General features: G+C 44.4%; 1 protein-coding gene across 3 annotated transcripts in view; it reads right to left on the bottom strand.

Moving 5' to 3' along the window:
• NEK1 (NIMA related kinase 1) overlaps positions 1 to 15,094 on the bottom strand; it is a 139,461-nt gene that overhangs the window by 13,090 nt on the left and 111,277 nt on the right. For all 3 annotated transcript variants that reach the window (XM_066573541.1, XM_066573543.1, XM_066573542.1), the window contains 3 exons: positions 10,129 to 10,240; positions 8,423 to 8,514; positions 8,057 to 8,262 (listed from right to left, as the gene is read on the bottom strand). In XM_066573541.1, coding sequence (XP_066429638.1) covers positions 8,057 to 8,262; positions 8,423 to 8,514; positions 10,129 to 10,240 — 410 coding nt within the window. The remainder of the gene's footprint in view (positions 1 to 8,056; positions 8,263 to 8,422; positions 8,515 to 10,128; positions 10,241 to 15,094) is intronic.

The following is a 15,094-nucleotide window of genomic DNA, read 5'->3' as shown; positions in this document are numbered from 1 at the left end:
TCCGCTACTTCTGCTGACCAAGCAGTTAATATAGAAGTGTTGAAAGTGATAAGGTCAGTCAGCAACACATTTCCATTTACCTAACCATGCATGCTGAGCTAATACATAGAAGGCTCATCATCAGGACTGGTATAAAAAGACACATCATATTCTGGTGGCGATCAGGCTTCTACAGGAGTAATATTCTGACAATGATCGCACAAAAGCTTGGAATATCTCATTTATGTGTGCAAGATTTTCATTTTCCCATGAGATAGGGAAGAACTCGACCCTTTTGTGCAAGTTGTCAGCGAATCAGGGACGAAAGTGCATATAACATATTGAGTAACCATTACTTTACTTTTTTGTATTGATTTAGAGTTACAGGATGCTTTAACCCTTTCCGATCCACTGTCTGATGTCTGAAGACATTCTGACTGAAGGCTGTACAGCTCTGATGTCGGAAGACGTATGGCAGGGTATTCTTACTGTTGATTACTGGCCGCTCTGCTGTCGGAGGCCTCTCCAGTATGTCACATACCGCAGTACTGGGTCTAGCCAGCAGATGGGGCCATTGTATAATGGCAGAAAGAGAAATCCCCCTAGGAAACCCTGAATCCAAAATTGGATTACAAAGAGTTAATGTCCGTCTTCGTTAAAGAGAGCGGTCATCCTGCTGACCAAACCACTGGCAGCATAAATACTGACTGGCTTCCGCATTTCAGAGAAAACAGTTTAAACACTAGCTGAGAAGAGTAATTTGCACAGCTCATTTCCAGCTTCTCTTCCCCTGGCTTGACTGACAAGTTTTGCCCTAGACGTCACTAATAATAAAATCTGCGTCGAATCCCACCATCTGAACACGCCTTAAGGATATGTTCACACGTTTCCTACTTTGATGCAGATTTGTGTCAAAATCTGCAGCAGATTTTGCACTGTGGATTTTGAGATGGTTTTACTGGGGAAATTCCGCTACATGTGAACCAAAGGGTGCATTCACACACAGCAGATCTGGAGCAGATTTCGTAGATGCCTGGGAGTGTGCAAAGTAGGGGAGTGCTTGGGCACTGTGCAAGACTTGATGACAGAAGTGTGAGGCTGCAGTTGTGGATTGTGGGAGCTTCATGATGTCAGAGAAGACACAAGGCCCACACCCCTTTTCACAAAAACAGCAGGAAGTAGAGAAATAATGGAGATATTAAAGGGGAGCAAAAAAACAAAAAAAAAGGCCATTTATAAGATTGTGCACCAGTTATTACTACTGAGTATACTGCTTGTGGTTCCTGTACTAACTTAGAAAGTATTTATTAGTGGAAACCCCCTTTAAGTAGGAAAGTGGCAAAAAAGATAATCTCAAATATAAGTCACAACCTTCTTCACAAAATTGGTGCCATTTCTCCTAATTTGGTTTGTGATACTTCTGGTCTAATGAGACATATCCAGCCATAAAAGAAATAAGCATATCTAAGACATCAAACTAGTCATCGGTAACAGTTAAAACTGTGAAACGTATAACATTGCCCACATTAGGTTTCCAAGAGAATAATGACTTTGAGGAATCTGTGCTGTAACCTTATTGTGGCTTTATGGAGATGTATGAGTCAACTGTGCTAGACTTTACAGTCAAATTTTCACATCATACATAATTGAATTCTACAAAGGCTAGGCATGAAGTATTTAAAGATCGGTTTTGTTAATAAAAAGCCTTGTCGGAAGTGAACAGCACATTCCAATCTCAGCTTCTTAAGCCCATTTTTTCTGTTCCCTAGGTGCCAGGCATAGAAACAGTGCCGAGCAATTTACGGATTCTCAGCGCTGCATAAAGTAGTCAATATCTGGAAATGAAACTATAATAATTCCAAACACGCTAGATCTGCAGTTAAAAGTCAAAGTACAAAAAACATCGGGATATGTTGCAGCTAGTAGTTTTTAGAATGTATAGCTTTACTCTCAAATTCTGTACCGACACGCAGAGGTATCATTTCAAAACTCATATTAGTAATAAAGGTTACTTGTTGAAGGTTTAAAAAGGAGCCTGCTAACCCTTAATACTCAGTTGATTGGAATGATACCTCTGTAGCACAAAAAGGACAGCTGGGTTACATGACCGAGGTGGGATATCACAGGTATGAAGCTGGTGTAATTGGAAAATAATTCTTACCCCTCTCCCAATACACCCACATGTGTAAAGCACAGGAGTGACAGTCCAGCAGTGGCCCATGGGAAAGCTATTGAGTGCTTAATATGCACCCAACAGTCGTCCCATGTGAAGGTACCCTTAGGCTGTGGTTACACGAGTAGGTTAGTATTGCGTATTCCATGTGCAGAATACGCTGTACCACTAAACGCACGGCAATCGTGCAATGTTCGTTCATCGTTCATTTGTAGCAAGCTAGAAATCAACGATGACTCTTATCAGCACCGCACGCGGATTTTCTCAGCAGACGACACTGATAGCATTCTTTCAGCTGGTATCCCACCAGCGGAAAGCTCCAAGAAGAAAAGAGCAGTCAGCGCTCCTGCTGTTTCTTGGAGCAATCAGCTCAGCGGGACACCGCTGATATCTGCAAGAGCAAAGCAGCTGTTTGCATATACAAAACAGCTGCGTTGTTCTGAGTTATCAGCAGTGCCCCGTCCCGCTGGCATTTAACTCTTTAAGTAGCTAATAAGCTACTTAAGAGTTATGCAAAGATGGTCTCTCAAAACAGTCACTCAAACTGCCGTTTGAGCGATCATCTTTCAGTCTAAATGCACCCTTAGACTGCAGTGTCTATATACAGTGATAAGTATAAGCTACATAAGACAAATCGCGCACAATTTAAAAATAATTGTCAGCTCGAAATACATGTATCTAAGTGGAAAGAAATTTACCCCTCAAAAGGTGTTCTAGATGCTGTGGCCTGGGCAAAGTACATGTATGTGTGATATAAATTTGTCTGGCTGAACTATTTACTTTTAAATTACGAAAGTCAATAAAAGAAGGAAAAATGAACTTTTAACGCCTCTGCTTGCAGAAACAGAAGCCGGTCTGGAGCAGCTGATATGTAAGTTTAAAACTGAAAGTGAAAGAATTGACCTCTACCTGAATTTAAATAAGATTAAATTTATGACAACTGCAAAAAAAATGGCCAAATTCAAATCAAAATCGACAATGAGGTCGTAGAATGCATGTGAGACGTCATCTTCTTTGGCTCAAAAATTGACCAGGCTGGAGAATCCATGCCAGAGATAAAATGTAGGATAGCAATGGGGCAAATCGCAATGCTAAACATGGACAAAATCTGGAAAAGTAGGGATATCGGTATAGCAACTAAACGCAGGATAGTGCAAACCACCGTTTCCCCCAGAGCCATGTATTCATGTGAAAGCTGGACTGTGAGAAAAGCTGATAGAAGAAGGATTGATGCGTTTGAGCTGTGAAAGCTGTTGCATATGCCCTGAACCACAAGAGTAACAGAAGTCCTGAAATCATATAAGAGCCAATATATCACTGGAGGGCAAGATGACCGGATTCTGACTCTCATATTTTGGCCATGTAATGCGAGCAGTATCGCTAGAAAAATCTATAATGCTTGGACAGATCAGTGGTAAGACCCGACCGCCAAAGAACACGATGGCTGATACTGGCAAAGCTGATACTGGCATGGATTATCACACAACTGAAAGAAGCAGTGCAAAACCGAAAAACATGGAGGGAGGGAGCCTATAGGGTTGCCAGTGGTCATCAACGACTAAACAGCTAACAACAACAACACCTTTCTTTTGCATTTTTCGTTATACAAGTATTGAAAAAGAGTGATTATACCTACCCGATAATCGGGTTTCCAGGAGTCTCCATGACAGCACCACCTGAGATCGCCTCCTCCTGATAGGACAGGAACACACCGGCTGAGGGCGTCCACCGCTGTTGGTCGGTCCTCCCGTCTGAGGGAGAAGAAGTTCTCCACCTTGGCGTTTTGTCTTGACGCAAACAGGTCCAGTTGTGGGAGACCCCATTTGTCCGTCACAATCCGGAATGCCTCCTGGGATAGAGACCATTCCCCTGGGTCTAAACGCCTTCGGCTGAGAAAGTCTGCCCTTTGATTCAGGGATCCCTTCAGGTGTACTGCCGATAATGAGAGGATGCGGCCCTCTGCCCAGCGGAATATTCTTTGCGTGATACTCTGTAAAGCTGGCGACCTCGTGCCCTCCTGGTGCCGAATATGGGCCACTGCCGTGGTATTGTACAATAGCACTCGTACGTGCTGGTTTTTTTACAGTGTCCCCCAGGTGCTGTAGGGCCTTCCAGATCGCCTGTAGTTCTCTGTAGTTTGAGGACTGGCGTTTCATCCCCAGCGGCCATGGGCCCTGTAGGAGCTGGTCTCCGACGTGCGCCCCCCACCCCCAGGAGCTTGCGTCTGTCATGACCTGCACCTCCGGGTTCAATATCCAGTGGACTCCCCTTCCTAGGTTTCCCAGGGACGTCCACCAGCGCAAGGATATTTTCACCGAGTTCTTGATTTGCATTCTCCTTTCTAGCGAGGATTGCCTGCCGTCCCATGCTGAGAGAACTGCTGCTTGCAGAAGTCTGGTATGCGCCTGTGCCCATGCTACCCCCAGGATGCATGACGTTAGACTTCCCAGGAGGGACATAGCCTCCCGGATTGAGCATGACCGTCTCCGAATGAAGGATTCCACCATCTGTCGGATTTTCTGCACTTTTGACTCGGGGAGGAAGGAGCACTGAGCTTCTGAGTCGAGTATTATACCTAAAAACACCTTCTCCGTGCTGGGGTTTAGGCTGGACTTCTCCCAATTTATTATCCAACCTAGGAACTGTAATAGGTTGAGCACCGTTGCCAGGTTTTCTGCTAGGCGTTCCCTGGACTCGGCTATAATTAGGATGTCGTCCAGGTAGGGGACCATCAGAATAGACCTCTGCCTTAGGTAGGCTGCAACCTCCGCAATGATTTTCGTGAAGATGCGGGGTGCAGAGGAGATTCCAAAGGGCAGGCATCTGAATTGGAGATGTCTTGTCCTCTTGCCCATCTCTAGTGCGAACCTTAGGTACTTCCTTGAATCCCTGGGGATTGGAACGTGAAAGTAGGCGTCCTTCAGGTCGATCGATGCCATGTAGGCACCCCTGGGGATCAACCTTACTGCTGAAGTAATTGAGTCCATCCAGAACTTCCGATATTTGACGAAAACGTTCAGGGGTTTTAGATTTATTATCATGCGTGAGCCTCCGCCAGGTTTTTTTTATTAGGAAGAGTCTGGAGTAGTGCCCCCAGGTCTCCTCTCTTTGTGGCACGAAGGACAGTGCTTTTAGACGTTGTAGGTCCTGTACCGCCTGCTGGAGCGGGTGCAGTTGTTGCGCTGGACCTCGCGTGGTAATGTATCTTCTCCTGGGGAGGGATACCAGCTAGATTCGGTATCCCTGTTGCAGGATCTCCGGGATCCATTGAGGCCCATCGATCCGCGAAGCTCCGCAGCCTCGCCCCCACTGGGATGGCGTCAGGGCTTCTGCTTGGCTGGATCCCCCTGGTGCGGGTTGAAGAGGAAGTTCCTCCCTCTGCCCCCCTTGGGGTAACTCCATCGGCCCGTCTTGCCTTTGCCTCTGTACGGTTCCGGCTGTTGTGCTGGGGCCCGGAAGTAGGTCCTCTCCTTACACTGTTTTTCTTCTGGGAATCCTTCCTTCTTATCTGACGCTTTTTCTAGGATCTTGTCCAGATCTGGACCAAAGAGGAACTGGCCGTGAAAGGGGAGCGAGCATAATTTATTTTTTGATGTCATGTCACCCGACCAGGACTTCAGCCACAGGACTCTTCTGGCCGAGTTGGTTAGGGCTGTTGCTTTTGCCGAAAGTTTCACCGACTCTGCCGCTGCATTCGCCAGGAAATTGGTGGCCATTTTTAGCATAGGGAGGGAATCTATAATTTGTTCCCTCGGTGTTTTGTTCGAGATATGCAGTTCCAGTTGCTCTAGCCATACCCCCAGGGTTCTAGCGACACACTTGGCTGCAACACCTGGTCTGAGCGTACTGGCAGCTGCCTCCCAGGATCTTTTTAATAGGCCCTCCGCCTTCCGATCCATTGGGTCTCTAAGCTGTGTGGCGTCTTCAAAGGGCAAGGTTGTCCTCTTAGCCACCTTAGCCACTGGGACGTCCACTTTGGGTACTTCCTCCCAATTTGCGCATGCCTCCTCCTCAAACGGATAGCGCCTCTTAACCCCCCTAGCGGAGAAGGATCCCGTGTCGGGTTTCTTCCACTCCTTGTGTATTAACTTGGATATGTTTTCGTGGACCGGGAAGGTATGCTTCCGCCTCTCTCCTAATCCCCCAAAGACCTCGTCCTGCATGGTGCGGGGTTCCAAGGGTACTTCCATCTTTAGTGTGGCTCTAACGGATTTGATAAGCTCCGTTAGGTCTTCTCTATGGAAGAGGTATTTTTTGTATTCCTCTTCCTCTGAGGACTCCTCGAGCACCAGCTCTTCTGGTTCCGATCCCGAACTCTCCTCAGAGCCTGAGTGCTCCTCTGGGCTATACGCCTTCCTTCGGCGTTTTGCCCCTGATGCCCCTTTGGGTGGCGTTTTAGGAGTCGTCAGGGCTGACCTTACTTCCTCTCGGACGAGCTTCCTGACGTCCTCGAGGAATCCCCCCGATTCCTCCTTGACCAGCTTGGCTATGCATGTTTTGCATAATGGCCTCACATGCGAAGCCGGCAGTCTTGCGCCGCATTCTGCGCACTTTTTCGCTTTAGCTCTGGGAGGGGCATCTCTTTTATCCCCCTGGCAGACAAACAAAATTTGCGTGTAAGGATGCAACATTCATTAATAACATACGCGAATATGCATGCCTTGTTTTGCCCCACTGGCTACTTACGGTTCCCGCCGCGGTTGAGCATTCCGCGACCTCTGGTGCTGGAGCACTCATTGCTTTGTCACTGGTGTTGCAGACACTCTGGGGCAGTAAGCCAATACTCACTGACTGGCTCTTACTCACTCAGCGCCATCTTCTCTCAGGTTCCTTTTAAATTCATCTTTTTTTTTTTTAATTTGGCGCCTTTAATTTTAAGCCCCGCCCCCTCCGAGCGCCGGCCGCGCTTGCCGCGATGACGCCATCGCGTTAGTCACATGGTGCGGCGCCCCGCCCCCCTCACTGCTCATTAAGGGGAGGCAGGAAGCGCCGGCGCTGAGGAGAGCTGGAGCCCCGCATTGAACCCCCCATGGGCCGCCACGGGAGGAACCTGGCCCGGGGGAACCACCCCATGTGGCGTCCTGGGAGCCGCTCTGCAGGAAGGGAGGACAGGCTGGACCACTGCCCTCCGATCCACTGGTACGTTTTTTCTGGCTGGCGTCTCCACCAGCCCCTCTCGGTGATCCTGCCTACTGGCAGGACAGGAAAACACTGAGGAGGGGAGGACGGGGGGGATTTTAACCTCTCGGTGTGTTCCTGTCCTATCAGGAGGAGGCGATCTCAGGTGGTGCTGTCGTGGAGACGTCCTGGGAAAATGAAAATATACTGGTTCAGTTGTGGTAACACATTAAACCCCAATCTGTAATCTTACACCCAAAAAATACCATTCTGAAAGTTGAGATTTTGCAATTTTGCCTTAGTACATTCAGACATTCAAAAGGCATTAGTCTTGAGTATTAAAGAAATGTTCATCGAAGAGAGGAAGAAAGGGGAGGGGAGAGAAAGTAAGGGAAGGGGAGGGGAGAGAAAGTAAGGGGAGGGGAGAGAACGTAAGGAGCAGAGATAGAGGGAGGAGAAGAGGTCATAAGCAGAGATGAGATTAAGGACGGAGAAAAAATAGGGAGGCCAAATGTCAGAAGATGTGAGCACATATTTAAAAGGTAGAAAGGATATTACTATCTGGAACTCTGAACCCCCACTAAAAGGTTCCTGCCATTTTTTCAGTAATCCCTGTACACTGGTCATTCCATAACATAACCAGAGGGCAAGCAATGCAGCCTCCATACTGTGCGGAAAAGAAAGTCATCAGAATTTTGCTCTGCTGTTTCACTTACTAACAGCAGATGTTATTTTGGAGCAAAAGCACGAATATGGGCAAGAAGAACTTATACTGACTAAACCTACCTTTGGGTTATTTGCATCAAACAATCCAGTTGAGAGTCCAATCAACAATGCGGTCTTGCCTTTGGTCTTAGCCGGAGATGCAGAGCGAGAACGAGGTGGCAAGGAGTCATCAAATGAAGACTGTGCAGACACATTTGGTGTGACGATGTTGTAGGGTAATGGAACTCTTTGAAATAGTGCTTTGGGCGCATCCCCTGCAGAATGTTCTGTAAAGACCAAGAGAACATGAAAATTGTGGAATGCTAGGAGTCTCACACTATGGAGGTATTCTCAAGAATTATTGCTTAAGCCATAATTGTGACATGCAAATTATAAATTATATTAGAATATAGTGTGGGGAAAAAAAAACAAAGAGAAGATCCTGACCTGTGTCGTCTTCATTCCCTGAGCATTCTCTGTCAAGATTAGAGTCTTCCCTTTGGGAGTCAGGTTCATCTACAGCATGCTCTTCTTCCTCACTGCAAGGTAGAAATGAAAATGAAGAAATGGATACACAAGGAAAAGTATCAATTTTAGAAAGAAAAAAAAAAAAAAAATTGTAAAACAAATCTTTAGCTGTAACGTGCCGTCATGTTATTGTGGGCTTCCTAGATTAGCTTTAACCTCAGTTTTTACACACCGCAAATATTTGACTGTTCTACTTTTGTTTGTCTAACTTATATGACTGATTTTCTACGTGCAGTATTGACACTGATGTATCCTTAAGGGGGTTCTGTCATTAGACAACAAAAATTCTATACTTACTTATTCCTCCCCAGGGAGTCTTCTTACTGCATCTTCTTCTCCCTGATCTTCTCCTGGCTCCTGCAGTCCCCCGAGTCACCTCACCTCCAGTTAGCCGATTCTTCATCCGGTGACAAAGCTCTATTCTCAGCAGTTTCCTCCCTGCGGGGCAATGTACACTATGTCACTAGTGACATAGCGTTTATCACAAGGAAGTAAGCGCCGAACTATTGCCGAGACAGCGCATGCACACTGTTCAAGAGTATGTGAATTCTCGCAGCGAGACAGCGCACATGCGCAGTCTTGGCAATGGATAGTCATTCCTTCCTAGGCAGTGAACGTTACATCACTAGTAATGTAACCTACACTGACCTGCGGGAAGAAGACAGCAGAGTATGGATGCATCATAAGAAGAGGATCCAACCGGCTTGCGGTGAGGTACCCAGGGGACTGGAGAAGATTGGCGAGGAAAAGATGCAGTAAGAAGGCTGTCTGGGGAGGAATAGGCATATTAAATATCATGGCATACTTTCCTTGTATCTCTTATTTTGCAGTTTTATGGCAGATTTTATCACAGTAGTACTGTGAACGCCTTTTTAGTCAGTAACTGTAACCAGAATGTAATGTCAATACACAAGCAAATCAGAAGTTAGAGCTGCAATGTTTGGAAACTATGGAGCAGATTTACTACAGTAAATGCACCAGAATTCTGATGCAAATTGCACTGAAAGCAAAAAAAAAAAAAAGAGTTTAGTTACATTTTAGACACATAGCTAGTAAAATGTTCAATAAAAAACAGAAAAAAAGTTAAAAAAACAAACCTAAAAAAGACACCAGACTTTCTTTGACCATCACCCAATATGTTAAAGGTACCTTTACACAGCATAGCTGTCATGAATGTAAGCACCTGATAGCAGTCTCAGACTATTGCGCTTGTGCTTAAACACTGGAGCGACAATTGTTTAGAGAATGGAGGCAAAGCGGGCTGAAGATCTCTTGTGACCACCTGCCTCCATTCACTGCAAACAGGCAGGCGGTCAGAGATAAACCACTGCATGATTACACGGGTCGATAGTAGGAGAGCTTAAAAACCAAGCGACTCAGACAAGTGAGCAATTTTTTGCTCCGTGCCCTTTTGGTGGCTGTGTGTACATGGGCCGAGTAACGCCAGCAATTATTTGGGCGATGAGCTCACCGTGTAAAGATACCTTTATACAAGAGTCTGATTTGCCAGTATTATGCAATTACCATTTACATAAGAAGCCACGTAGTACATCTGTCATGGATTAAATTGCAGACAGCTTAGGATAATTTTTAAAGCTGATTGATGGACTATGTAAATGCGGTACCTTTTTTCCTTAGTTTCCTCATTCCAAACACTTGCAGTTTTGACAGGACGCTCATCACTTCTATTTGCTTTGGTATCTTCCAATACTTCTGTATCTATGTCCTCAGGCTCTTCTGTAACAAAGCGTGGGATAAATGAGGTAAAGTCATATATATAAAAACCAAATATGAGGTCAACAGAGTTCGAGCAGTCATTTGTGCACCGTCTACAACACCATCAATAACAGAGTACGCTTTTATTATATATACAGAATTACAGTTCCTCCTTGTGGAGACAGTCTAGTAGGCGTGAGGAGACCTAAAAGGCCATGCAATGCTTCGCTTGGAAAGACGGAAGACAGCTTTCCTAAAGCAGTTGTCTGACCAGGTTGTTTCGGGTTTTGTTTGCCCCTCATCAGTGAGCCATGGACAGACAGGCTGAGAAATAGAAGAAAAACCTCCAGCATCAGCCCAGACTGCAGTTGTGCAACCAACATACTGAAATTGCAATAGTCACATGTGATCAAATATACCACAAAAGCGGAATTGCAATTCATGTGTGGTCTAATATTCTACTTCTTACCAGGAACTGTAGAACTAGAGCCATTTGATTTCTTTGCAAAGTGACAAGCTTTACAAATTTTAGGACCATCCGGAAAAGAAAAAAAAAAACATGCAACCATCCAACTTTTTTCTTCCAGTTAAAAGGGTTGTCCCGCGAAAGCAAGTGGGTCTATACACTTCTGTATGGCCATATCAATGCACTTTGTAATGTACATTGTGCATTAATTATGAGCCATACAGAAGTTATCAGAAGTTATTCACTTACCTGTTCCGTTGCTAGCGTCCTCGTCTCCATGGTGCCGTCTAATTTTCAGCATCTAATCGCCGGATTAGATGCGCTTGCGCAGTCCTGTCTTCTTTTCTGAATGGGGCCGCTCGTGCCAGAGAGCGGCTCCTCGTAGCAACGCCCCGTCACGTGCCGATTCCAGCCAATCAGGAGGCTGGAATCGGCAATGGACCACACAGAAGACCTGCGGTCCACCAAGGGAGAAGATCCCGGAGGCCATCTTCACCAGGTAAGTAAGAAGTCACCGGAGCGCGGGGATTCAGGTAAGCACTATCCCGCTTTCTTTTTTAACCCCTGCATCGGGTTTGTCTCGCGCCGAACGGGGGCTATTGAAAAAAAAAAAACAGTTTCGGCGCGGGACAACCCCTTTAATATTTGAAATAACAAGACTCGGAAAAAGAATCTTACCTAATGTTGGAGCCCATCTTGCTATAAAATTACCCCTTTGGAAATGATTGCTCATATCATATAATTCTCATACAATATTGGTAAGTGTCTCTCGATAATTGCTCACATCTTCCTTATAGTGTATACTTACTAAACAAAAAAAGTTACAATTGTATTTTTTCCTATTTCCGGTGACACTTTGTTTTTCATTTTATGTTCATTAACTAGATCTCCATCCAAAAGACTCCTGGGATATTCCCCACTCTTTTTTGGGCTCTATCTGGAGAGTCTCTTTTTAATTTTATCACATACCTCTGTTAATTCATTTCCTAATTCTGCCATTACAGAACAATTGGTATTTGGTATGAAACTATTTTCCCCACGGTAATATATTTTTTAAATCATTGCTGGCAAATGACAAGATGAAGCAATCAAAAATTGCAGTGACCGTTTTTTTCCCCTCTTAGAACTAGAAAAAGTTGTAAGAACTGCAAAAATTAACAAATGTTGGTGCATGAGCTGTCACACCCACTAAAGCCAAGCCCTGCCCACTTTTTTCAAAAGTGCCAGAGTACACTTCAAGTATTCACTTAAAACTTTTACACGAAAATCAACGAAACGATTCAGATGTTTATGCTAGAGACATTTTGAAATGGATATGTGGCCAAAGATGTTGGCCTGCCGGTTGATATTGGCACACCTTTAAAAAAACCTCCTAAAGTCTAAGGGGCACATTAATTAAAATGTTTATGTCAGGTAATGGCATATAAAAGTCACACATGGCATCTCATGCACCAAAATGTGTGAATTTTTGCAGTTTTTAAACTGGTTTTGGCACTTTTTTAAAAAGTGGAAAGGGCTTGGCTTTACTGGGTGTGGCAACTCACAGCCAGTCAGATTTCCTATAATTTATCCTAGGAACTGGAGTAATCTGTATCGGCTCATATCCTACATAAATTTCAGATCTGGCGCATGGACAACCCGAATATGTGTCAAACGCACTAAGAGGCGTGCGCCTATTAATACATTTGTTGCACTTCATATCAGCCAAATCTTTACTTAGACCGGTGTAAAAAACACTGGTCTAAGTAAATCTGCCCGTGTGTTTAACTTGAGACATATGTACCCCATGGTTACTTGTACTGTCCCTCATCTGTGCTTTTAATATGCAGCATAGGGTTGCCTTGGGATACTTTGACATACATAATTTAGGGGGTATGGAGAAACACTGCCCTACAGTACACCCATTTAATCACAGTATAATAAATTGGCAGAATGTGACACTCGCCAGAATAGTGAGATAGTTATTCGTTTTGAGCAACCAACTAATTTACTGCATTTTCCTTCTTTTGGTTTTGCAACAATCAGCTAAGCGTTTATATGAGGATATTTTCTGGCCATGACAACATTAATCTACAGAAAAACTTTTTGATAGCAGTTTTAAACCTTTCCAATCCACTGTCGGACGTCTGAAGACACTATGATTTAAGGCTGTACAGCTTCGATGTTGGAAGACGTCCATTGGGGTTCCCTTACTGTATATTGCCAGCCTCTCTGCTGTTGAAGCCTATCAAACATGTCACCTCATGCATTACTGGCTTTAGCCAGCAGATAGCGCCGTTGTATAACGGCAGAAAACAGTAAGCCCCCAGGAAAACCAGGATGCAAATTGGATTGGAAAGAGTTAAGCATGCCCTATACATCTATGTGAAAGACTGGATTTTCTTTTTACTTTTTTACATGTGTTAATACAGGGGTAAGCATTATATCAATGAACAACTAGGCAGATATATTTATTTCAAAGAATCAGAAAAAAAGGTGACCGTCTTTGTTATGGCTTCCATTTCCTGTCAGAACTTTTGGAAAACTATTATTATTAAGGAACCGCTGAACCGAATTAGAAATAAAAAACCCTAAAAAAAAAAATTTGAATCTCTCAAAAAAGGTTTATATGTAGCAATGATTTTTTTCTAGCTGGAAATACTCTTTACGAAGCAGTCTGTAGTAATTATTAAACTTGTACCAACTAAAAACAAACACTGGGCCAGTAGGAGCAGAAATAGCAAAATATCTGGATAAACTTTTGAAATGATCACTACTGTAATGGTTGGAAAAGTTGATAAATGGTTTGTGTCTGTGGCAGCCATTAACACCCACATTCTGGCCATCACCCTCATTAAAAGTAGTCAACCCTATTATAGTTTACCGAGATATTTACATGTACAAGGGGGTGCTGATAAGTCTTTGGCTTTGTGTTCTTTTTTTGTTTCTATGGTAACGAATGTTACATCACATGAAAGCCTTATGTGTCTAATATATGTTTTCAAAATTTTGTGTTTGTAGCTTATGGCAACAGTGATCTAGGCACGCGGGAAAACAACATGGCGGAGTCTAAGGTGATATTCACAGCAAATGAGAGCAGAGGAGTGATAAAATTCTTGTTTCTACAAGGAAAGTCCACGAAGGATATTCATGGTGATATGTCGCAGACATTGGGGGATCAATGCCCTTCATATTCTACAGTTAAGAACTGGATTGCCAAATGTAAAACGGGCCACTTCAGCACCAATGATGAGAAACGTCCTGGATGACCAAGAGAGGTTGTTGTTCCAGAGATCGTCGATGCTGTGCACAACCTCATACTGGAGAATCGGCCAATTTCAGCTGCAGGAATAGCAGACATCATGGGGATTTCTGGTGAACGTGTGTGTCATTATCCATGAACATTTGAACATGAAGAAGCTATCTGCAAAGTGGGTCCCCAAATGTTTGACAACAGATCAGAGAAGCATGCGAGTGAAAACTTCCCCGTCCATTTGTCAGCGTTTCTGGACTGATAAGAACTTCGTGGATCGACTGGTCACTATGGATGAGACCTGGATTTATTTGTATGACCCTGAAACCAAGGAGCAGCCAAAAGAGTGGAGGCACAGTGGTTCTCCTCGCCCAAAGAGGTTCAGGGTGCAAAATTTAGTCACTAAGGTGATGGCGTCTGTGTTATGGGGTAAGGAGGGCGTGCTGCTAGTGGACTACCTTCGAAATGGTTCCACCATCAATGCAAGGTGTTGCATTGAACTTTTGGACCAATTGAAGGCAGCTCTGAAGGCCAAAAGGCACCGCAAGCTTTCCAAAGGAATCTTGTACTGCAAGACAACGCCTCCGCTCACACTGCACAAGCAACCACGGAAAAACTGGTGGAGCTAGGCTTCCAGCTGGTTGACCACCCTCCTTATTCACCAGATCTAGCTCCCTCCGACTATCATTTGTTTCCAAACCTGAAGAAACACCTCAAGTGTACCAAATTTCACACCATTTCTGATGCCATGGCTGCTACGGATGACTGGTTTGAGGCACTACCGAAATCCTTCTTTTTGCAAGGCTTACAGAACTTGGAATACCGATGTAAGAAGTGTGTTGACATCAGTGGATAGTACGTGGAATAAATGTAAAGTTTCATCTTCCTATCTCGTTTCTTTCTTGGTAAAGCCAAAGACTTATCAGCACCCCCTCGTATAATGACTGTTTTCAGCTATAGAATATTCTAAACCAACCACCATCTTGAGGTAACAAGCGTTACACTACATAGGCTAATTAAACCAAACGAAACTGTACAGGTACAGAAGAGAGAACCAACTAAAGTCTATTAATATTTCTGTCCTCCTCCATGGCAACAGAGCCCTTCATCAGCGAACTAGAAAGCCATTCATCCCCAGAGTAGTAATGGTGCTATAAATGGACATTTGCATTGTCCC

This window comes from Eleutherodactylus coqui, chromosome 7, assembly GCF_035609145.1.
Source record: "Eleutherodactylus coqui strain aEleCoq1 chromosome 7, aEleCoq1.hap1, whole genome shotgun sequence".
NCBI classification, from domain to species: domain Eukaryota; kingdom Metazoa; phylum Chordata; class Amphibia; order Anura; family Eleutherodactylidae; genus Eleutherodactylus; species Eleutherodactylus coqui.
Note: the sequence above shows the minus strand (reverse complement) of the source record. Positions and strands in the feature narration are given on the sequence as shown.